Genomic DNA, 26,304 nt, shown 5'->3' with positions numbered 1-26,304 from the left:
TACGTAATTTATTTAATACAGCTACTGAAAAATTAATTTCACAATGTGGATGAAAAAATGTTTGGACGCTATATTGAAAAAAGGCTCTGCGTGTTTTAAATATGTTTATTTTAGCACTGGTGTAACTTACATTGCATATGATGAATATATTACACAGAGATCTACATTGGCACCAATAACCAAAGAACGAAAATAAAAAAATAATAATAAAAATAAAATTAAAAAAAAGAAATAATAATAAGTAAACGAAAACGAAATATTATTAATAATAGACATACAAAGAGAAATATCAATCTTTCCATTTTCACATATATTAAATATATATTGGCATTGTTCGAGGATTAAATTATAAATATATCAATTAATAATCAATACAAGAGGTGGGTTGGTGAAAGATATTGAACTCCACATTCTAATTTTGCATTAACACAAACACGATTCGATAGTTAACCCCTAGTTACGCAACAATATTAGCAATAAAGATAGTAATAATAATAATAAGCCCTAAGTACTAAGTTATAGCGCCATTGCTCGTGTAGGCCTTATTTTTATTATACACTTACTTACAATATACAATGTACAAAAACTACTTTAGTTATAAAAATATTAGCCTATAATTATTCATCGATATTATATTAGATTTTTGTTGTTTGCATTTCTAACATTTACCAAAATGGAAAAAAGAAAAAAAAAGAACATAAGTGTACAAATAAAAAGTAGTAAGAATTACTTAAAAGAAAAATAAAAAGTACGGTCACTAAAACGAGTTACTCGTAAATTTGTATAATAATCATATAATATTATTTTCATATCCATGTTAATATATATATATATATTTTCTCATATTGTTTTTCGATCATTTCTGCCTTGCGACTCAACAATATTTAACGCACGTTTACTAAATTATCCTCACCGGCACAAAAATCCATTCATATGCACTCAATCCATACACACTCAAATCAACATTCATACCATGCTATATACAAGTTACAAAAAAAAGGCAAAAACTCGATCACCTGTAAATATTCTGTTTGTTTTTTCACCTTATATATCATATATATATAAATTTAATTTTTCTTCTTTATATATTTTATAAAAATAGACATCTCCCTAACAATTCCAAGGATGGCGAGACTCCAGAAACTTTTGGTTTCCCTGCGTTTATTATTTGTTTGTTTCTTTCTTTCTATTATAACAGTACTTTTTTTTTGAGAACGAAGTATTTGAATACATCTGTATTTGATTTTGATTTTGTTTTAATAATAATGAAACAATAAAATTATAAGGGAACGAGCAAAAAAAAAGACAAAAGAACAAAACTAGAACTCTTCTCAGTTAGAATTTTCCCCGAAATATACTAACTAAACTAACTAAAATGGTAATTCTGTACAAAAATAAAAAATAATAATTAATAAAACCAAAAACGAAATGCACGCACTTCTTCTTGTGTCTCTGCTTTTGTGTGTGTGTGTTTGTGTTTTTTTTTCCTGTAGCTTAGTAGAGAAAGAAAAACGAAACGAAAACTGAACTCTAAATAAATTTTACTCTGGATGGCAATGTTTGTTTGTTTGTTTGTTGTGGAATTCACACCACATAAGAAACGAATCAAAATATTCACTCCTTGCGACCGGGCGGGTGTGGTTCCTTTCTCTCTGGATTCGTGATGCTAGAGTTGGCGCGAGGCACGACCAGGATCGAACCATCCGCGGATGTTTGCAGGCTGTATTGATAGGGCGAATACTGGTTACCTTCAGGATCTCGTAGATTCTGAAAAGGCACGAAAACAAGCGGTCAGCGTATTCGAGAAAGTGGAAAAGATTAGACCTACCTGAAATACGTGACGGTAAAGCTGCTGGTACTTGTCTTTTACGCGTTGGCATTCGCCTGAGAGATACTCGTGCTCGTTGAGGAGTCGAATCTTCCTGTCACGCATGTCTTTCACCTCATCAGCCAAGCTCAAAATCTGATCCAATTTGCGCTTTCTGCAGTTCTGTGCTGCTACCTATAACCATAAATATTGGTTTAGGAAAATCTTTTTCAAAGATAGATTTCTATTTACTTACTTTATTCTTGCCTCGACGACGAATGTCTCTGATCAGGCTAAGCTGTGCCTCACTCAGGTCGTACTTGGAAAGACGCTCGTTGAATTCATCCATTGGCAAATTGATGATCTCGTCAACGGAGATTGGCACGCTCAAGGCACGAGCGCGCTTCTCATCCCTAGTCAGATGTTCCTCCTCGGCCTTTCTACTCTTCATCTTATCCCGGGAGATGGGTCGTTGCATAGCACCTGTACTCTCCACCGGCAGATGATACGTGTGGTTATGCTGGATATGCTCCAAATGATTCCTTGCCAAATTGTGTCTGAACTCCATATTACAAGGATACTTGATTTCAGGCGGCTTCGGAATTGCTCCTTCAGCTTGGTTTGAACTGTTGTAAACCGACGCACTTCCAGGATCACGGTACTCATACTTAATCGGAGCTTGTGCTTGCGTCGAACCTTGTTCCTGAAACCGCAACCACGACGTTAATTAACACTTCTAACTTCTCCGGAGAATGGAAGCACTTACTTGGAAGCAACGTTTTCCAAACATGTGATGTTTCTTCTGAGCTACTGGCAATCGGTTAGCATCTGATGGTCCGAAAGTAGTGGTCGAGTGTTGTCTGCTCGAATAACTGTAGTCGTAGGGTCTATATTTTCTGCAAATAACAAAGTGGTTCTTCATAATGCAAATGAATTCAATTGAAAAGGACGGAGCAATAACGACGACACCTATGAGCAAGGCTATGGAACGTTTTTACGTTCTATAAACTGCATTACCAAAACACCAGCGCAATGAATCGTTTATTAAGTGCAGCGTACTTTTCCTTTCCTCTTTAGCCATTATACAAATCATATCAACTATAATTTAAAACGATTTTAACAATGCGTAGTTACATTCAATTTCACTACTCGCACTAGATATTCTATTAAACAAAACTCAATTATAGACTGCATTATCAAAAATCAAGCAATAGTAATCAATTAATTATAATATTATAACTATATTCATATCAGCTTTATCTACAGCAATTAGTTCCGTAGACATGCATACGTAATTGACTTTCGATATAATTTATCAACTATCGAATAAATGATGATAATGAACGTAAGAACTACGCAAACAGATAAAAACTGGACTTGAATAAATGCGCAAGCAATTTATGATTTGCTCAGTTATCACAAGAAAGTCTAAATAACTTTTTAAAGAATCAATAGTTAAAATACAATTTATGATTTATCTCCATATGTTATGTTTTAAAAAAGAAGAAGTTTACCATGTCAATCTTCTAATATTTAACTTGACTATGATGTTGAGGATACATGAAAATTGGAAAATACAAATTGCACATATCAAAGTTTATTGCGAAAATATTTCCATTTAAATATAATCATTTCGATAGACAGACATAATTATCAAACAAATCGTTTATTTTTGTAAATTTTGAAATTCTATGAAGTAAAAATTATCGGAAAATGAAATAAAAATTATTATTTTGAAATATTTTCAGATCTCTAATATTTTTAGAACTTATTTCATTTTCTTTATGAACTTTCGTTGGCCAGCCGAAATTAAAAACAGTTGTATCCAGCTGTGCTTCATGACCTTTTTTCAATTGTGTAATATATTTATGTATGCGTCTGCAACATGAATACATGTTTTGATTATCATTGGGAATAATAGAAGAGGCATGGCTGAAAGTCTTCAGTCATTAGCTATTGAAGCCTCATGATTCAATAATAATATTATTACTATTAAGCAGTATTGGACGATCCTATTCATTAAATTTCAACCAGTTTATTAACTACTTAATGTAAAGTCAATTATTTGAACAATTTTAATTTTCTTAATATGTTATATTTACTATATTTATTATATTTTTATTTTATTAAATAAGAGACAAAACAAAAGTAAACATCAAAATTTGATGTTTACAGAAAATGCGTTAAAATTCAAATTCAAATAAATGATAATTAATTTTAACTAATTTAAAAAGAAAACTACACTACAACTATTGAATATGATGTGTATTAAGATCTTACCTTTAGTGTATCTGCGTTATATGAATAGGCTCGATTGATTAAGTATTATTTTGATCAAAATTTGTGTAAAAATGAAAATGTGACTATTGTGATTACCGGTAGATTAAAATAATACCGATGTCTATTGTGACTGTTTGAAGATTTTGACTAAGATATAATGAATGTTTTGACTCGTTGTTGTTGGATAATCCGGTTTAGGGATAATCTAAAGATGATATTAAAGGTAATAAGGCTTACGTGTAATCGTTCACATAGTGATCACCAGCGGTGTGTCCAGAATCGGAGCCGGCATCGCACCACTCTCCGTCGGATAGCGATGGCACTCGTTCGGAACCCATGGAGCTGACGGCACTGTCGCTGGAGGTGTCCATCCGTTCGACGTCTACACGAGAGGAGGACATTGGGGCAGCACCCGTCGCACTGGACATACTTAGGTTGCTGACGGCATTGTTGCTGTCCAACATCCGCATTGTGTACATTCCTGCAATCGAGGAGAATAGTGAACAGGAATGTCAGATGGAACCGTCAGCCGTGCACGGAATTGCATGATTCATTCGAAAATTTTGGTGCTCGCTTAGTTAATCGCCGTTTTGTAGGTTGACGCTTTATCTCCGGCTGATAAAAAAGAGCTGATGTCATTGCGCGCCGTGGATTTTGCTTACATAAAGTCAAACGAAACGAGGCGAGCGCATGCGAAATCAGAGAAGAGCCGAACGGAAAACGCAACAAAAGGATCTAATCCAGCCAATTGTTTCTAATTTCGCAACAATGCTCTACGTGCTGCTTTGTTTATTATTTTTTTTTCTTGTGTGTGTTTTTAGTGCGACTGTTTCCGGTATATTTCTGAAGAGCATAATATTCATTATTTAATTTGTGGAAGGAAATTAAAAATAAACAAATGTCGGTAGTTTTAGCATGCGAAGGTCGCGGTTTCTAATTTGCGGGAAACACGCCGAGAACTTACTGCGCGCGACTTTGGAATGGTTAGCATCTTCTGCTAACCAAAGGTTAAATCGATAAACGTAACTTTAGGATGAAAAATCGGGCTTCGAAACAGCAACGAAAACCGCGCGTTGTCGCACTTTACAGAGCACTGATACAGCTGAGGGTCCAGAAGGGACTCCAGTTTTATTCCGCGGAAGTGAGCTGCGAGTCGCGGACAGCTCGGATGCACTAATTCCACACTATTGAAACTATGCCAATAAGTTTCGTTACACGCAACATAACTTTAAAAATAAAACGAGGCGCGCGCGCTTCCCGAATATTATGAATGCCTCACGTGCGCCGTCAGGCAACAAAAGGCCTATCGTCCTTTCGGAAACGGTGACTGTTTTATAGACTTGACCCAACTTTCCCGGTGGTATTGTTATTATTATTTGTTTGATAAGATTGCGCGAAGGCGTAGATATAGCAGTTTCCTGCATTGAATATGCACCAAAATAGCCAGTAGGATTTCCAAGAGTACGCGCGACCTACCTTCGTTCATCGCCATATCCATAAGCTGCAGGTCTTCGTCATTAAGAATGGATGACAGGAAACCGTCGGTCTGGTTCAGGTCCGATGTGGTATTCTGAAAACGAGACATTAATTGATGGTCTTTTCCCGCCTGCCGAGGAGATCCTACCTGATAATACATCATATCGTGTGTGGGCTCGAGCTTATAGTGACCAGCATTGCTGGGTTCACCCATGGGCTCGCTGCTGTTCGTAAGGTTCATAGAAGTGGCAACGGCGTTACCCAAATTCGTACCTCCTAAATTTACAAAAAATAATCAATCATAAATTTGTTTGTTCATTAACAGGACTATAGAATGAATTACCTAAATTGCTGTAAGGTACTGTGGAATTGATGTCGCCCATTGGGGGCGTCAGGGTGGCGTTGTGGAGGAGAACCCCTCGCGCTGCGTCAGGACCGTAACCCATGCCGTGCGTGTGGGGGTGGCTATAGTTGTGCAGCGCATGGTGGTGGTGGCTGAAGGGATGTGCCATGGCCGCCGAATCGCCAGGACTGGGCAGGCTCAGGAGGTTAGCCAGGTCCTGCCATCTTTGCTCCATGCTCATCGTGCGAACGATCGGCATGCGGCCCTACGATTCCAAATTAATCCCAAATTAAAGTAAACAGAGTCAAGTGAAATTCGAATCTTGTATAAACACAGGTACCCCACTCGACGTCAGGCCCCGATCAAAGTGGAGAGTAACAAAAAAAACGGTAAAATAAATACGACTCCCAAATTGTATTTTTTTTTTATTTCAGGAGAATCGACGTAGAACATTAACTCCTTGAATAGAGGAAAGGTTCTTACACTTGTTTAATGGGGGGAGGACAGGTACCGGAGAGACGCAAAGTTGAAGATGATTTGACAAGAGGTGCCCACAAATGACCACAAAAGTCACAAACCATCTTACCTGTCACCATAAAGCAAGCCCGAATTGAAAACAACCATTTGTCACAGAATTACACAATTAATTGAAATAGGAAACGTATTATATCAAAAACCATAAACTATTTAGAACATTAAAAATTATTTAATAAATTACGAAACAATTAATAAATTGATTTTGGACTTCAGATTTATTACAATGAAAATTTAATATTTCGAGAAAAGTACTTTTTGCCAAAATTAATAACAGCGATAAAAAAATTTATTTGAAAATAGTAAATAATTTGGAAAAATTAAAAACAATCCAATTGGATTTGTATCTTAATGTATCTTAATAATTATATTGAGTTCTTACCTTTTGTATAAATGTGATATTACTCGAAATCATAGTATTAACTATTCATAAAATTTGTAAGAAAACTATGAAATTTTATTTGTTTTGCTTTCATTCAAGAAGCATTAACTCTTTGAATAGAGGTAAGAATCTTACACTTGTCTAATGGGGGACAGGTACCGAAGAGCCGCAAAGTTGACGATGATTTGACAAGGGGGGCCACAAATTGCCACAAAAGAAACCATCACAAACCATCTTAGCTGTCAACATGAAGCGGTAGCAACGGACATTTGTCACACAATTGCATAATTCTCTTTCCCATGCGTAATTACACGACGGACGGACTTTATATAATAAAGACCCGTCCGCTGCGCGAACGGTAATTACTCGCATGAAATCGCGAATCCATATACTACCGAAATCCAACGTTAATTACCATTAATCAAATGATACTTAACCTTGGCCATCTTGCAAACAAACCACCAAAACAATATATTAACCTCAAACTATAAGGCAACAAACAAGACAACAATTATCACTATATTCTACTCCTCTTTTTTTTTCTCTCTCGTTATTCTTCTTCTCAGACCGGACAACATTTAATGTTTGTTGCGTAACCTCACGAAAAAAATATGCCGCACGGAATGACCGCAATTAACGGGGAAAATCTGTTCGTGATCCAAGGTGACGCAACGTCCGCTCACGAAAAATGTGTAATCTCGAAATATATATATATAAGCGAGGAAAATCAATTAAACAGAAAAAACAGGTTTAAATAAATTACAGGACAGTACATTTAATTGACGCAACACGTGCGTTCATTTGTAAACTGACTTTTTTTTTATAATGTTGAAGTACATTTCCTTTCTTTTTAATTTTTACAAATTAAATATTTTTAAAAGTTCCATAGCAACAATTCTATGAAGTTATTTTAAATTTTGAACTTTAAAAAACGATATTTAAATAGAAAAAAAATAATTTACTTTAACTTTGATAAGAATAATTATTTTAAAATATTCAAATTTTAATTTATAAATTAAAAAAAAATCATTTTAATAGTGCTTCATTTATTTCCTTCTGTAATGATATTTACGTGCATTTTGATTATTCATTCATCGAATATATTAAAATAGTGATAGTTTTCATATACAATTTTTTTTTAATAAATTTTATTAATATTCAAGAAGAATATTGAGATTGATAATATTTATACTGTTGGATGAATTAGAAATAAAGCCGAATTTTACTTGTATTTTTGAAAATAATTATGTTTTGATAGTGTAATATTCTCTATAGTAATATAAATAATTGCTAATCGGTAAGTAGTTGATAAAAAAAAAAGTTGTACTAACTATGTAGGCATTTACCTGGAAAGCCCGGTGATGGGGGTGGTGGAACTGCGTTTGGATCATATCGCCGAAGATGTCGAACTCGTCTTCAGATTCGCTCTCCTTGATGCCCAAAGGTCCTGTAGCTGTGGTGGATGTGGAACTGCCAGCAACGGCGGTGTCGGGGTCCGAATCACCTGGAGATCCGCTTTCCAAAGCCTTCTCGCTCGCCGCTTCCTAAAAGAAAACGAGGATTAGCACTTTGGAACGCGCTTCCAGAGGTTGTTTGATACTTACTTGTGGTGCGTCGTCTTCTAATCCGACTAACTGGAGGGCCTGTTCCAGAAAGAATTCGGGGAGCGGTAACGATAGGTCCCCAAGTGGAAGATCGCACGAGGGGCCGCACTCCGCTCCAGTAAGACTGTCTTCTAACTCTCCCTTTATCACATACTCCCCTACAACAACAAAATATCCTTGCAATCATTGAAACCAACAACAAGAACGGGCACTGCTTTCAACGGACTTCTCAATTCTGGTGCGTGCCTCAGTGCAAACATATACAACACAGAACGAGCATCGCGAAAACAACATTTCACTAAGGAGTTAACAGGCGAACAACAACCAACGAAAATGGACACGAATTGCACGGAAAATCGGACGCAATGGTACTGAGCGCAACCAGGGGACCCGACCCCTCCGGTACCCATCAATTTCTCCCCGCTTTGTGAAAGCTGCTCGCTCATTGGCCGACGGTTACCTGTTTCTAAAGTGTAACACCTAGAATATATTCTCCTTTTTTCCTCTCTTCGCTCCCCCACCCATCATCCTCTCTCGCTCACTCTACCAGACCCTCAATTCTACTCGTTATATCCGACCTGCCCACCATTATAATCTAATTTCGGGCCCCAAAAAAGAATATGGTTCCTCACGATGCGTCTCTACATATTTCGTTCTACATGAAAACAAACGCAATAAGGACGAAACCAATTAAAAACTAAACATTAGTTTTCATTTTCTGTGACTATTTCTTGCATTTAGAAAATCACAAAGAAAACTCGAACCGGATTTCGATCCAATTAAAACCGCATTTTTTTCCCTCCAACAATAACTTTTCAATAGCACAATTATCGTCATTATTTTTCTCAACTCTACCGGAAATCTACATTCGTTATTTTATTTTGACTTTTCAGATTATCCTACGTACATTTTTTATAAGATTTCGTGATTACCAAGATTACTGGTAAATACTAAATATATGTAAAGATGCAAAGCCGATTTTCTGAAGTTAATCTGAATCGGAATGCTTTTCAATACGAAAGTAGCTTAAGTATTAACAATTTCATCCAGACTGTAACTTAAAATGAAAATCTATAACTCCAATTTACTAAATTTTCTCAAATTTATAAAACGCATTAATTTCCTCAATGTTTCAATTTAAATTGACTTTCTAACAAAATTGCTTATGTTGTTTTTATTTATTTATGATAAAATTATTGCGTTTCAGGAAAATACAAAGAACATATATTATGAATAAATGACTTCGGATTTTTAATTGTTTTTTTTTTCGTTGTCGAATATAATTATTTAAAAAAAAAATAACATCGTTATAATTTTAATGGAGAGTGATCAAAGTTCCATAGTATGATGCGCTCTTCGCTTCGAATTCCTATTCTTATTAACTATTAATTAATCATTGCAACATTAAAAAAAAAATTCAACAAAATTAAAAATTGTAGAGAATAATGTAACTCAATATAATTTAAAAACTATGTTAGATTAAGCTATTATGCAAGTCAACGAAGGTCAAGCGAATAACTGTAAGAAGTAATTTAATTATATTTTTTACTCGGATTTATACTTTTTCGATTAGCTTTTAACAAATTGTTTTTTTTTATATACAGTTTTTTTTTAATAAAAGTTGAAGGTTAATTAAATTTATTATTTAAAAAATTTGGACCTAATGGAAATTTATAAAATATAAATTTTATTTTTTTATTTATTTGATACAATCTGTGTCAAAGGGCAATATAAATTTTAATTTATAACAAAAATTAAAGTTAATTTTTTATTACATTTCTTTAAATTAGAATTAAGTAATACCATGACCTGCATTGAGTGTGTAATTGTAGGTCTATGCGGTTATTATTACTGATACGGATAACAAAACTTATATTATACCTCAGAGGTGATATTTCACTATCCAGGATGTAGCGCGGGTAATCTCTGGATTAGGTAATAGTGTTTTATAATCCTAGTCGATTGCGGTTTGATTGATAATGAAGTCCTTAGTGATTGGAGTCGGGAAGCACAGTCACTATAACTATAATACGCGGAAACGGACGACGTATCTAATGACAGAAATGTTGGTAACCTATAGTTAATAGATGTTACCGGGTATATGTTGATAGCTGTTGACCCAGAGGTACAACTTTACCAGCGATAAACGTAAAACTGCGGCCGGCGACCGTCGACATCTCGAATAAATCTGATCTGATCGGTAATTGGGCGGAATTCGCGCGTCCGACCAGAGCACCACTTTTTTCCTCATTATTGGTATAATGTCCGAGTACTCCGTCATCTCTCTATCGCACATGCATGCATACCAAGATGATGCGAGAGAAAACGCTATAATCACACACGTGCCGCACCGACTTAATTGCACCAATAATTGATTCGAATTAAATACCCAACTGCCGATAAGTTTCGTTACATTTTGCACCTCTCCGCCGTCCCCCGCGTATCGCCACTATAATTAGCCGGCTAATAGCCATCATACAAAGTTGTTTAAATTACACCGTTTTACGTAAAACAGAAACGTCAAGCCAACGAAGTGCGCTACTCCTATAGTTCCAAAACCACCGGAACACAACCTGAGCTTTTTACTTATTAATCCGCACGAATTTTAATGGTTACGCAGTTGCCGACAATGCGACGGCTGATTTTCCATCGATGGTCAACAACAATATCAAAAGAGAAGAAGAAAAAAAAAACATGAAGATGAAGAAGAAGAAACGAACAAGAGGAAAACCGTACGTGCAGCATATACTGACGATGGTATATGGGTATATACATGTGTATTCTGTAATATAATGAACGCATTCCTCGACGATGATTAATGTAGTATTTTCCGTGGAGAGGCGTAGCTTTGGAATTAAAAACGAATACATTATGTGGTGCGCGCACCGCGCAGCCCATTTGTGGTCTCGGATGGAATCGAAAATCAAAGGATGCCGCCATGCGGGCCGCCATTTTGTCGAGCGACCCGATCACAAAGATGTGTTAACGCGCGCATCTCTTAATTTCACCTTAATCACATTCCAACCGCAACCACTTACAAGAAAGGAAAAGGACGATGAAGAGGTGGAAGAGAGAAGGGGGAGTGGTAAGGCGAGGAGAAGGAGGAGGCGAAACGAAAGAGGAGAGCCGCATCCTCGAAACTTCTTCACCTGATGAACATCAATCCTGTCCAGAGTAGTCTTCGTCGGTATTAAAAACGAGTATACATATATATATATGTATACAGAAAAAAGATGGTTGCGCGACCGCGGATTGATGAACGATGGCGCTGGTACAATGCTCATCGAAACATGTTTTTTTATCCTAAATTAATACAACATAAACAATAAGTTTAATTAACTTCAATTATATTTTGTCAACCAATTTTTTATATTATTACTAGAAATCTTCAAATTCACTATATTATAAATTATAGGAAAAAAATAAGTTTACTTGTAATTATCTTTTATGTAAAAAATGAAATTAATGGAATTTAACTCATAAATCAATTCCGGAAAAATAAAAACATCACGGGAATTAATTAAACGTTTAATTTTGCGTCCCTGGTGATAATTTATAATTAATAGAATAAAAAAAAGGAATAAATAATAGTCATAATTAATAAATTAAAATAAGGTTGTCATCTTCAATTTCGTCAGAAATAATATTGTATTAATTTCGTATTTGAACACGTGTATCAACGTTGAATAGGTTCAAAAGCCTGTTACAAGACATTATGTATTAGCAAATTGGCATGACAAGCAACAATCATGTAAATGTGTATAATTGTTGCTATAACTTTGCATAAATTGAATTTGGACCTTACCAATTGCAAAAATTAACTTGTAACTATGAAGATGGAAAAAGGAGATGCATACATATTAAACTTGACCGCATAACATGTATCCGTTTTAGGATAGAATTGCTGGCTTTAATTTGAAGCACATCTCAATCTTGCTGCATTCGATGTTGAGAGAGAAATAGAAAGAGATGCAGGGAAATAAAGGTAGAGACATTTTGACACCGGAATGGTTCTATTACAACAATAGATTAAAATCTATTCTCTGAGCGGCTCTCGAATATCTATTGTAAAGACCCAAATTACAGCCGTCATGTATCCTTTCAATTTAATTCATTTTTCAAAATCGAACTCGACTTAAACCGAAATCACAAACTAATCAACCGTTTTTGGTAACGTAACTTTAATTAGAAATAAGAAGAAGAAAAAAAAAACTAACTGACGATAGCATCTTTAATTTGAAATGACGTGTTATAAGATTAAAAGCACGCAAAAGGAAGCACGCTTGAAAAACGTATTGCTGATGGGAATATGTATGAACATTATGGGCGAAGATATCATCAATCAAAGACACGCTCGAGGTTTATGAAATACGAAATGAAGAATGGCGTTACGTGTTGTAAACGAAAATCGTTATTATGTTTAAACCCGGCTGAAGATAAGATAGCGACATGAAGGAAAACATGTAATTAGATTAGATTTCATTAAAAGAAATAATATAATACGCTATATATATGCATTAAACAGCTCATCAAGATATGTAAATTTTGTAAAATGTGTAACTGTAACTGTTATGTAATAAGCAAAAACAAAAGAATAACTGAAACGTTGATAAAAGCTGAAGCAACGGCACTGGAGATGAGGAATACCAAAATAACAACAACGTCATCAAATTAAAAAAAAAACATAAGTACAAGAACGCAACAAAACAGCAGCGTCGAACGGCTACAAACTCGAAGTGGTACAAAGTGATGAAAGTGATTTCGCATTGAATACAATTATGTATGTGTGTTTGAAAAAGTGAATTGCAATTGAAAACAATACGAAAACGGTCTAAGCGACGACCACGATGATGATGATGATCATCATCATCACAATAAAAGCAGAGCTTTTCGCCTTCGCCCGGCGAAGAGAGTTGGATCCTCTTCAGAGGAGAGAGACCGTTTTCTTTCGCATCACCGTTGCTCAGCGTTCGGCATTCACGGCCGTCTTCTTCCTTTACATCTATTTTTGTATCCTTTTCTTCTGTTTTTGTTCCCCACTTGCCAAGTACAATATTCCTGGAGTTTCGCGCGAACGCATGAACCACTCGAGAGTCAATAACCAGGAGGAAGAACAAAAGCAACGAAATCGCGGCCAGAAGGATTGGGAAGAAAGGTAAATAGTGATGAAGACGGGACATGATGGCTATCTCAAGTGGGTTTCCCCCTTTTCAAAAAATATGAAAGAATAAAAGTGGTAATGAAGGAAGAAACAACAAAAAAAATATATAAGGAGAAGAAGAAACATCTACCCTCGAAGATGAGATCGCGCCAGAGATAGGAGCGGAAATGGCGTTTTACCACTCGAGACTAAAAGGGCCCACCCCATTGTGCTTAATTGCGAGAAACAAAACGGCGCATGCATTATGTATCGTCGGCTTATTATCATTCGGTTCTTCGTTTCGGAGAAGAGAAGAGGAACGACGTATATTTAATGGTATGCGACGGTCAGAAATCAACAACCAGACAGACAACAGTTCTTAAATCCAAAGAAAATAATATTTAGCCAATCCCTAAATTGATTACATAAATAAAATACATCTTAATTTATCATATAAACAAATGTAGACATTTACATCACTAATATTTTATACGACAAAAGAAGAAATCAGTGGAAATATTAAATTCAAGAAATAATTTCGAATGCCAAAAAAAAATTATATTAATTATTTGATTGGTTTCCTTTCCCATTTCTTTTTTTAATAATAGTTCAATGCAAGTAATTAAAATAAAACTCATTTGCAATTATAATGAGAACAGAATGCATGGCGATAACATACTTTGTTACATCGTATATTTTAATTTAAATATAACGAGTTTCATTTTCAATTATTTTTTTTACTCCATACTATAGGTTAGATACCAACGCTTATTATTAGTAATTGACCAAGTTCCTTCTAGTGCTTTTAATTGCAGTAAAATTATCTCAAATACCGCAAAATTCTGATAATAATTAAATTTATTTTAGTTATTTAAAAACCTTCATTTCTTTTAGTAAAAAAAATTAATAATCAAAATTCTTTAATGATTTTTCAAGCATAATTTGAACAATGAAATTAAGTATGGAAAATATTAGTTACTGTTCAAATTAAATGTGTTTGCGCAAATGTATTTATTGTTGTTCGTTGAGCTTTACTAAGCGCTCGTCTATAGACTTCAGTTGACAGTCATGTTGATCAATAAATACTAGTTACGATTATAGTAAAATTACAGACTCATGGCGTACACGCTTATGATCTTCCTTTGTTACTTTGCATCTAATATTTACAACTGTTTTAATAATATTATATACTAAATTAATATAACAATTGTATTTATTTAAAACTATTTAAGTATACAAAATACGAATAGGATGAGCTTTCTGGGCGTACGCGAAATGGCGACGAGAGGCACGGCTATGGTGGATGCGTCGGGTAATTGGTCTGCCGCCGTCGGACGGGGAAGTCCCGACCCGTACAAACAACCATCGAGGCCCAATATTTGATAATGCCCACACCCTGACACTCAGTCAATATTGAATTTAAACAATACGATTACAAGGGAAAATTGATACAAATCGGCTCAGCGACAATATTTACAGTAAACAGACGTCTTGTCCTGTCCTTCTGTTTGGACACTACAACCTCAAACTAATCATTCATATAGAAATCACGCAAATTCTAAAAGCGAACATACCTAACATTTATTTTTAACTCGCATTTGATATATATATTTATTTCCAACGATTTTATCTAGTCTTATCATAGAGTATCATAGAATACTTACGATAATTCAATTTATTAAACAAAAAAATCACTAATCGCGATAATGTAGTAAATTTTAGATTATATTTAATTTAGAAATATTAAAAAATAGAATATTTCATAAATAATAAAACATGAAATAAACATTGAATAATTCATAAATTGTTATGTACAGAAAAGAATGAAAATCGCGGTAGAAATGAATTATTAAATTCTGTTATTTTCATCATCCAGTTAATCTCGCTGGGGATTATATCTATATGCACCCACGCGTTGATCTCTAATAAAAGCAAAGATTAACAAGATTAAATATAATAATGAAATTTTAACTATATAAATCTTAAATATTTTAATATTCTAAACTTTTAGTAGTTTTTAGTTTTAGAACTTTATTATTGAAATTAAAAGTAATAGAAAAGTGGTAAGAATTGTGATGAAAATTGATATAAAAATCATTTGTTTAATGCAAAAAATATTTATAAAATGATTTTGTTTGTACTATATTAATTTTTAAGAAAAAATAATGTACAAACAAATTTCAATGCACTTAAACAAATTGAATGGTATAAAACAATTGAATCCAATCTGTTTCATTGTTAGGCGGCGATAAACGACGGAAGAAATAATGCGACGGAAATTGTGTGCGCGGCTTATATTTTCTTTTCGTTGCGCTCTTCTTGGGGCCGCATAAATTAGTTTAAAAATAAATAAACAAAACTGGGTAAGAAAAATGTGGTGGACGGACGAGAGTTGCGTTGTTTGTTTAGGACTTTTCGATGTTAAATCTCGAATAAAAAAAAATGTATATGTGAAGTGGCGCGCTAAGAATCTGACTGCCAAGAGGGAAATATATTTCTAGCAGATTCTTAAATGAATGCAACATCAGTTTTAATACCCTGCGACCAAAGGTGATTAAGGGCGGTATTATTCAGAGGCAGGGATGGATGGATGGATGGAGGAGGGAAAGGAAAATAAAAGGTAGGAATTATAGTTTTTGGAAGTCATGGTCTGGATCAATTCCCTAGTGTACATGGACAATCATTAATCATATATTGGGCCTCTATAGAAATTATATACATTTTTGAAATTCATCTGTGGACTAGAAATATGACAAACAGAAATATCATTAATATTTCTTTTCTGGTGCATTGTCCGAAGGGGGTTGGGTTGATTTTTAATGATTCTGTTTCACTCCACATACCTTGAGTTCAAAGTTGTGTGTTTATATTCCACTGTTTAAAATCCTAGGAAACTGCACTGAACAATACTACGTCCAAACACATTCGATGCTCACACAAAACATTTTAATGCATGACACAGAACCATGACATGGAAAAGCACACATTCAGTCCTCAACTGCTGGACTACAACTGGATGTCTCGACTGAGTAAAGCCAATCAGGACCCAGCCCAACGGAGCAAACTCAAGCTAATATGGCTGCCACGTAGGCTTGCTTACAGACAATGGTTGCCAGAGAAAGGGAACTCTCTCAGAAGAGGGGAGCTCAACCCCCAAATTTCCCAACCCCCAGCCATGCGATAGTGCTGGGCTCCAATATTTATATTCCAACAGTGACTCAGCATACTATCGTATAAATGCATATATATATATATACCTGCTTCTCACTCATTGGCATTAATTACAAATACACTAAATTTCATTTGCCTTATTTTGGGGGTTTCCCCCTCCACACAATGTGCTGGAAAGAACAACTTCTTATTAAATGCATCGGAGGCCTTGGCTTTCAAGTGCTGTTCCTAAAAAAATCTGGACAATTGAGCTTAACTTAATCCACTTAAAGAGGTAGAATACATTCTTTCCCAAGACACCTTTTAATGACAGCACTGTATTCTTAAGTCCATTATATCAATACAAACAGATTAAAAAGTCTGGGAATTGTTATTGTTTAACCTCTGTATATGTATGCATTTGAATATTGCCAGTCTTATCAGAGCACTCGCAATAAAAGTAAAAGTCATATGAGTCTGTGGAATGTCTAGAACTTGATGTCCCCAGCACTGACCAGTGAATGAGTTGTATTTATATTGTTTGTTATATCACCTGAAAGAACCAGAAGCGTAACGTCATGCACTAGGAAAACATATTAAAGTAGGCAGTCATGACAACTTGCAAACAGATTCACAAAGTAGCTAAACATTTCTATTAGCACCTCCATGAGGTCTTCTTTTTTTCTCTTTATTATCTTTTCCTTGCCTTCCTTTTTCCTTTACACCGATCGTTCCAATGAATTAATTCAATTTTCCACTATTTTCATAAATTAAGCATAATTTCAGGACAGATGCTCCATCATAAGATTCATAATATATAGCAGAGACTTATTCCTGTCTCTCTCTACTATATATTTAATTTCTTTTTTTAGGTCCATGGGGGCTTTGCTTCATTTGATTCCGAACAGCATTCAGCATGACTAAACACTTTTTTACAATTGGGAATGTTTCTTAGAAGATCTACCCCTGTACAGTTTCATGGGGGCCCCCATACATTCAAGCCAGTATCTCATAGCATCGGCACATCCAACCAGGGGAGACACTCATGAATGCAGTGCAGTTGCATAAGCCCCGGGATGGGGGCTCTGCTGGTATTATGAGCCAGGGACACATGGAAATTTTTGCCGATCTCATACTGGAGTGTTCAAAACTGTCAGAACCATCATTACTCATATAGTAAAGCCATCTCTCCAATATACCAGATGCAGTGGAGAGAGATGGGTGAAAGTGAGAATCTAACTTCCATTGTTAAGTTATTAATCTGAGTATAGCAAAACTAAAAGAGCCCAGAGAGACAGAGCCTCCATCAATCTGAACAGCATGGTATCCCCTATTCTTTCCTTCACATATTATAAAAATTGAAACCTGAAATTCCACTAATACCTTCTTAAAACAATTATTTCTTGTAACTTCTAATGGAAAAATAACTGCACACGACTACATTTTAGAGAAGAAACCGCAAACTGAGCACGCATACAGAAACTGATAAAGGCGATTTTATTGCAGGAGAAACGAGGCAATAAAACTGTCTTTCTGCTTTTACCAACAACTATACAATAGGCGCATATTCCCTTCCTTCAAGGTTCTATTTTTGAAACTCATTTCCATAACAATTTGTCATATACAAATATTATTTGTATATTAATTAAGAAGTTAGTAACTTAGTATAGTGGAACCTCGCTTAACGAGCCCCTTGCATAACGACCATTTCGCTAAACGAGCAAAATTAATTGTAAGAAAAATGACTCGCTTAATGAGCGACGTTTCGCATAACGACTGACGATGAGAAGAGAAGTCCCGGATTGTGCGCCTGATACATCAGTTTTAAAACTTGTGTACACATATTATGTGTATTTTTGAATACATGAATAAAAATTAATCTCGTTAAGCGAGGTTCCACTGTAAATGTTTATGAATTTACATATAGCCAGACAGTACTCGAGTACTTTACTTTTCAATTATCTTTTTTATTTTTGTTTTAGATTTTGATTAAGCGAAAGTATTTACTGGTTCAAACTAGAAGCAGCGGAAAAAAACATTCTTATCTGCAAAAAAGTCAAGTATCTAGGATACACATGCATGTTGTATATACATTTTTTAGTCTGTTTCAATTATTTCAACTGAAACTATAATTTGGTAGCTGCAGTTAATCAATTTTATATTATTGCGAAATTCGGAGCTGATATGTTGAACCCAGGATCCTCTTAGGTCACAGTCCGCGCTGACGCAATCCATAATAAAAAAATAAAATAATAAATAATCATCTCTGCAGGATTTATTAGTAAATTTTGAAACAATTATCTATAATAAATAAATTCAGTAATTGCACAATTGCTTAATCCCAAGAGATGTTTTTCGTCGGTTTCCTGTACCCTTCTTCTTCTTCTTCTTTTTCTTCCAGGTAACCAAGCTCTATTCTTTGCAGTAATCTTAGGTAAAGAGCGAAACAAGTGTAGAAAGTGTTAAGTGCTCGTCGGATTAGTGGGCAACACAAAGCAAAAATCAGGAAAAATTGTCGATGAAATTAACGACTTCCGGTACAAAACACGTTTATTTCTTTGTGTTTTCTAAATCGTCATTATTATTTTGGATTGTTAACCTTTAAGCTGTAAACATGACACACCCGCAATGTAAGATAAAAATGTGCACATGAAATACCAGATTACATCCAAAATCGTGCATTCCAAGTTTTATTTTTGTTCGATTGGATTTGAATGATGATTTTCAGTTACTTTACAATCAATTAATGTTTATATGAATTTTGTTCTTGAGAATCGCTTAACCTTTCTACTATTTTTAAAGTACTTAATTGAAGTTTATTGTAGAATAAAATTATATTATTTCGTGGAAACGAAAACGCAGTGAAGCAATTCCGAGCTTAATGATGGTGTTTCGACTTGGAGATTTCCGGTTCCAGGTAACAATTTCTTTCTAATCTTCACAAGGAAAGGTAAAACGAAAACAAGTAAAAAAAAAATCGCAATTCATATGGATTATGAAAACAGGTAGGTGACTGTGGCTCAGCTATTGGAAGAACAGTTGCATCCATATAAATTAACGTTATGTTTGGACGCGCTTTGCACTCGTCGTCCAACAGATAACCATCGAAATCTTGTTTCGGTTATAAATAGTGAAACAAAACACATCTCATATGATTGATTATCGGTAGAACGAGAAAAATGATGGTATACACGACCCATTATTGTCGGTATTATGATTATCGCGATTCTGTGTAAATAGTTACGATTCGGCGTAGATAACAGATAATTAACGAATGAATTGATTTTCGTCGCTTCGTTAGAACGGGAAACGCTAATAAAAACTGTGGTGGCTGTGCATGATGTCATTTGCTCGCAACGATTGCCATGTATAATATAATGAAAATGGTATTGGTCGGAGAAGAGGATGACTCTGTACTTTTCGGTTTGGGTTTGATAGTTCGTTTTTTTTTTGTTTTGTTTAGTATCTTTTCTTGACTGACCTGTCTCCGTGTCCACGGTGTAGTTCAATCCGGCCCAAGGATCCAAGTCCTGTGACTCCGGTTCGATCTATCGTTAACAAAGAACATATATTAGTCGTCTGTATGAAACAAATAAAAGACGCTTGTTTTACTTTGATGCTGCTCTCGTTAAATTCTTTGAGGGTTTTAATATCATCCAAGTTTCCGTCTTCTTTGGAGGTTGTAGGAGTCGAATTCAGATCGGGATCCAGCTTCTCCGGTTTGGTCGGTCCCACTTCTAAAGGCACACCAAGATCCACATCCTGTTTCCACAGCACTTCAATCAAATCCATATCCTGCAAAAAAAACATAAACACATTAGATTTCATATTTTTTAAATAAATTAATATAAAGTTTCAATTAATTCTTAAAAATTAAAATCAAGCTCGCTTAACAAGTTTAATCCGTTCCAAACTTTCCGAAGTTTTAAAAATAATATAGAAGACGCGCAATCCGGGACTTCTTCTCATCGTCACTCGTTATGCGAAACGTCGCTCGTTAAGCGAGTAATTTTTCTTACATTTAATCGAGGTTCTTATTTTAATACATTTAGTTAAATGATAAGATTGTAATAGCAAGATTTGATCAAACCAATTGTATTACAAATTGTTATTCTACTATACGATATTCTTGAATACGTTTGAAATAACATATAATTATTGAATAAAGTAAATTATCGACATTTTTCTTACTTCCAATCATTTACTGTACTTACGTTTTTTTATAGATAACAGATTGAATTGTTGTTTTTATCATTATTTTTCTATGGGAATATCGAATGCCGCAAATTATTAGATTAACTATTAATAATAATAATAAATTCAAAATCTATTACATTATTTAACTTCAAAATATAATTTTCAATATTTCAAAACATATCGAATTGTTGATTCATTATATTGTATAAGCTGAAAAGTTTCATTAATGAACGTATGTTTCTCGTTCCCATTTTTATTTATTTCGCCCTCCTCTTTCCTTCCTTTACCATCCATGTGCCGATGGGGGAAGGTTTCATTAATTTTCTTTCTTTTTTCCATTGTGAAATCCAATTTCCTATTAATTACGTGGATGGCCAAAAATGAATGCACCTGCCTTACACAGGCGCTTCATTAAAATAACGGCGGAGGAAAGGAGCGGAGAGGTAAAGGAAAAAAAAATATATTTATATATATATATATGATTGTGTGTGTGTGTATATATATATATAATGTAACAGGCGCGTTCGCACCGCGGGTCGACAAGATGGCGTCCTCGGAACGATGCGGGATACCAAAGGTGCGGTTCGATGGATGGCTACCCTCAACTAACCAAACCAAACCCATTGTCTTTCACGCTCCTCCCAGTTTAATCACATATCCGTGACCGAAAAAAGAAAACGAAGAGGGAGTGAGCGACGTGCGGAGACAGAGAGAGGTTACAGAATGACCAGAACTGCGCTCTTTTCTTTCATTTACTTATTTATTTCTGCCTTTCGGAACGGGTCAGGCGACAGCCAATTGGCGCAAACTGTTTGTGCACACTGCACCAAGGACTAATTAAGCGAATGCTACAAAAAAAAAATGGACATCGCAAGAATTAGGTGGTCCAGACAAGAGGAGGAGAAGGAGCAAGGGAAACGGATACGCGTTTTCTAAAGGAAATGCTCGATTGGTAATTCGGTATGACGGTTAAGGTCTGCTGATCCAAGAGGAAATAATAACAGCGAACGGTTTTACAGTTGTTGGCGCGGCGTCGATTCAATGGCAAACAACAATCGAAAACGAAACGCTTAGAAAGTGAACTCGCGCGATTTTTCACTCCACAACAAAACACCAAAAGTTAAATGAAACCATAAATCTAAAAGAAATATTTATAATTCTTCGGCAAACAGAGACGGGCAAGTGGTAAATTCTGGTTACGATAAAGACGATGCATGGTGTTGCGTAACGGCGTTAAACAAATCCTCGTCCTTATCGTTATTTTCTAAAATTAGCCTCGTTTGCTCTGATTTATGTAACAATTGCTTTTGGATGTACACTTTTTTTTTCTCTCTCTCTCATTTTTGCTTTTCTCCCACGGGTGGCAATTGATTGCCATCATCATTAAGGATTCGGGGAGGGAAAAACGACGACCCAATCATGATTATTTCCATGGTCCGACCTCGATTCCCATGGAACAATTTCATCTATTAACGCCGCCGCTAACGAACGATCATCATTGTTGCCCGGAAGAGAGAGAGAGAGAAAAAGTTTTCTTCTCCTTTATTTCATCTTTATTCCACACATACACAATAATAAATTAAATTAATGGACACCATCTTCTGACGCAAAGTTCTTCATTATTATTATTTTTTATCATTGATTGAATACAACTTCTTTGATATAAACTATAATTTACCTAATTACTTTATAATTAAGTTCTAAAATGAAACAAAAACTGAGTTATTATACTTCTTCACAATCACATACAATCATTATTAAAAAAAATAAATATATAACATAACATTTTCGTTACGTTACGTTACTTATTCAGTTAAAAAATTCCACGCGAAAATACAAATATTTACAAAACACTCATTATTCACTATTTAAACTGCAATTTCACAAAATTCACGAAACGTAACAAAATATACAACAAAAATAATAATAACCATGTTTTAGTTACTTTAAACAGCGTAATTTTTAAAATTATAATTGCATTGTTTTAATACGTAACGTTTTATTAGAAAATTTGGCATTTAAATCGTGCTTAATGCATTTCCGAAATTAGCAAACCTAAACCAATCCAACCTAGTAAACTAAGTTTGTACTTAGCAACATTCTTTTTTCATCATAAATAATTTTGTTTATAATTGCAAGAATGTTAATTTGAGTATTGAAGCATATATAAAATATAGAAAGTTCATTCAACCGCGTATGTATGAAACCGTGTAAGTCGAGAACTTACTGTATATATAAAAAAATATACAACAGCAAAAGTAAACCGAAACACTGGATGGCCTTTAAAAATCTAAATTGAATAAATCCCGTTACAACGATCGATCTTATTAATATTTCGTCAATTTCTTGCAGACGTAACGGATTTTTAATAGTAATAATAATAAAAAAAAACTTCGGAAATTCTCGAAATCCGTTTTACTTATATCTAAAATATTTATAAATATGGTAGAAAGTTCAAATTGATTTTATTTATTTATTTAGTGTTGTTCGAATTGAGGTTGCAGATTAAAAGTTTGTTTTCTCTTTATGCGAAAAACTGGAGACAAGTAGAAAAAAAAATCTATTTACCTTCAATTTATAAATATAATAATTGCTTTCGAAAATACTAGGAAATGTTCCAAAATTTCAACAATGCTATGTTTTTTTTGCTTCGTATTATTCCAATAAGTAACAAATCTCGTTACTTAATAATTATTTGTAATTGATATTAAATCATAACTTGCATCAGAATTCGAATCATAGGCAAGTTTTAATAATATTGGAATCGTAGTATGTTTTCAACTATGTACATTTGCAAAAGTAAATACTTTAAAAACTCATAAAACAAGTGTTTAGCTTTGAACTTGTATGCAGCCGTAAGAGGTTATTGAAACAAAACAAACAAACAACACCTTAACCGTTGGAAGACGCGTAATTTGCATAGGAATAAAGCAAATACACAGGTGTTATTTACAAGTTACTATGAAATGCGCAACTTTTCTGAGCGAAATTTACGACGGTTCCATTTAATCCAATGTTTTTCTTGCCAAGGGCGTGCAATCACATGAAGCGTGCTCGATTTCGAAAGAAACCGGTCGGTCTCCGATTTCAAACACGGAAAATTCGATTATGAATTTTTGCTTCGATTTACGAAACCTATGATCCGTTCATGTGGAAAATGAGTTTAAGCGAGATTTTCTTCATGCAAAAATATGAAAATGGAATATAAAGAGGTTGATGGGAATGCGTGAAGGATGTAGTTAGTTCTTTAGTGCGAGTCATAAATTTTGCGCATTTGACTTGCCAATAAATGCGTCAAGAGTTTGCGGTGCGTTTCATGCGGTCAACTACTTTGTGGTTTTTCTTTCAGAGCACCTCTTTCAGGGAAGTCAGGTGGTGGTGGTTATGACGGAGCCATTAGGGGTTTTTCTGTTGATGGGTATCTGGGAGAGAAGGGGTTGAAGTAGCCGCGTTTTACGAAAGAAAATAAAATATATATATATAATACTGAAGGATACGGACGAGCCGAAGAGCTGTAATTGTGTTATAAATTATTCAAGCATTAATCACGGTATTGTCAAAACTTGGAACTTAATACATCCGAGCGACTTGTTTAACTTAGATTTTTAATCACAATTCCGTCTCAGTCGATCGCCTCGTCGTCCTTCTCCATCGTATACATTTATTATTTTTCTCTCCTGTTCATTATTCCTTTGAAGTATTATAGATTGCATGTCAAGATACGTATAGGTCTTGTAATTATAATTCTCCGCCTAGTTTTAAGTCTATTAAAATACATTCACTGTTTTTAATCAGTTTCGTTTTGTTCACTTTAACTTTTACATTCTACAAAATGGACAGTCGTCGCGTTTTGCAAATCAGAGCGGAATGCGATCAAGCATTCGTGGATTTCTCGTCCTAGTCGCGTTTTGTTTTTTTTCCTATTCACGTTTCATTTTCATATTCAATTTCGACAAAAAAAGAATACTTTCAATCAATCAATCAATCAAAGCGAAGCCACCAAGAAATAATATAATTGTATTTTTGTCTTTAGAAAATATTATTAAATTCAAACTGAAATTGTCTTCCATTTTGAATTCGGTTATATTTAGTTATCAAAATGTCGATTGCGTCGCCTAATGGATTACGAATGGCACTCGACTGCAAGCTTTTAGGGGTTTTCGAATTGGGGGAGACCGAAAATGGCACACACAACCCTCGACGTTCGGCATCCTCAAAAAAAAAGAAGGAGAGTAGAGGAACAGACGCAACTATCATTAATTCTGACAAAAAGGAACGGACACAAAAAAAATATATATATGTGTGTGTGCGACGAGCGGTAATAATAATAAAAGTGACGAGTCAGCGCGTTTTTCCCCGGCGAAACACCTTTTGGTGAAATTTTAATTATTTCGAAAAACCCACCACCTTTTCTGGGTGCCACCTCTGGGAACCCGAATTGATTGGCTGCGGGGCCACGAATTGCGACTGGTAGAAACCCATCATCTGCTCAACTCGTACGCTACTTTAAACACTGATCATGATCAGATCATCGCCGTGATGGTGATTTCCGCGTGAACGACAATTTCAAATTGGGAAACAGATTTGCGCAAACAAACTGGATCGAGTGATGTAATTCATCTTCGCACCGTATAATTACTATGTAAACATCGGATTCCAAATATTATACTTACAGATTCGAAATCGCGATCATGTAGTCCATTGTGAAACGTTCTAACAGTAAATTGCATAATTTCAAAATATTTATTGATATATAAGACCTAAGGAAGTATCCTTCCAATTAACTAAGCATTTATGTTTGTCATTAAACTATTTAGACACAGCTTGGAACAGTTAAATTGAAGCAATTGATGGGATTCTATTTGATACATGACTAGCATTGATACGAGCCCGATTCTGGACTTTTAACAAGTGTGAATGCATACACACGCATCAGGATTACGCAACGCGATCGTCAATTCTCAGAACGGTTTTCCCTGCGGAAAAACGTCCATTAATTATGGTAATTCGCATTGTGTCACAAAACACATTTCCATATTTTACGCGATAAAATCCTAACGAAATTCACATCCAATTTCAATATTTTTACAACAATCTCCAAATAATAATTCACTTATGATATAGTAGAAGTAATTACTTTTTAGAAATTTTTACCAACACAAAAAGAAACGACTTTTCATTAATATCCCATGAATAGCTTTTGTACTAACACAACAAACGATTTCATTAATGTTATTAAATATAACAATAATAGCTCATATCAACATCACATTTTGATAAAGAAAAATTAAATTGTTGATCTTTGCATGTGCTTTATTTTTTTTAGTTTCGTTAAAAATAATTTCCTACATGTGCAAAAAGCGCTGAAAACTGACTTACGTAACGCGTGGC

General features: G+C 34.7%; 1 protein-coding gene across 3 annotated transcripts in view; it reads right to left on the bottom strand.

Annotated features, from left to right (window-relative positions):
- Window positions 1-242: 242 nt before the first annotated feature.
- LOC108563255 (segmentation protein cap'n'collar-like) overlaps window positions 243-26,304 on the bottom strand; it is a 43,196-nt gene continuing 17,134 nt past the window's right edge. Inside the window, exons 2-13 of one of the 3 annotated variants that reach the window (XM_017921876.1) lie at window positions 20,329-20,511; window positions 20,198-20,264; window positions 8,427-8,584; window positions 8,154-8,366; window positions 5,907-6,171; window positions 5,712-5,839; window positions 5,564-5,657; window positions 4,325-4,568; window positions 2,574-2,703; window positions 2,064-2,510; window positions 1,829-2,002; window positions 243-1,767 (exon numbers count right to left, since the gene is read on the bottom strand). In XM_017921876.1, the coding sequence (XP_017777365.1) occupies window positions 1,615-1,767; window positions 1,829-2,002; window positions 2,064-2,510; window positions 2,574-2,703; window positions 4,325-4,568; window positions 5,564-5,657; window positions 5,712-5,839; window positions 5,907-6,171; window positions 8,154-8,366; window positions 8,427-8,584; window positions 20,198-20,264; window positions 20,329-20,511 (2,256 nt within the window). In that variant the 3' untranslated portion in view covers window positions 243-1,614. The remainder of the gene's footprint in view (window positions 1,768-1,828; window positions 2,003-2,063; window positions 2,511-2,573; window positions 2,704-4,324; window positions 4,569-5,563; window positions 5,658-5,711; window positions 5,840-5,906; window positions 6,172-8,153; window positions 8,367-8,426; window positions 8,585-20,197; window positions 20,265-20,328; window positions 20,512-26,304) is intronic. The other 2 variants (XM_017921877.1, XM_017921878.1) reach the window with 2 other exon arrangements.

Source organism: Nicrophorus vespilloides, unplaced genomic scaffold (assembly GCF_001412225.1).
Source record: "Nicrophorus vespilloides isolate i.1.1-1 unplaced genomic scaffold, Nicve_v1.0, whole genome shotgun sequence".
Taxonomy (NCBI): Eukaryota; Metazoa; Arthropoda; class Insecta; order Coleoptera; family Silphidae; genus Nicrophorus; species Nicrophorus vespilloides.
Note: the sequence above shows the minus strand (reverse complement) of the source record. Positions and strands in the feature narration are given on the sequence as shown.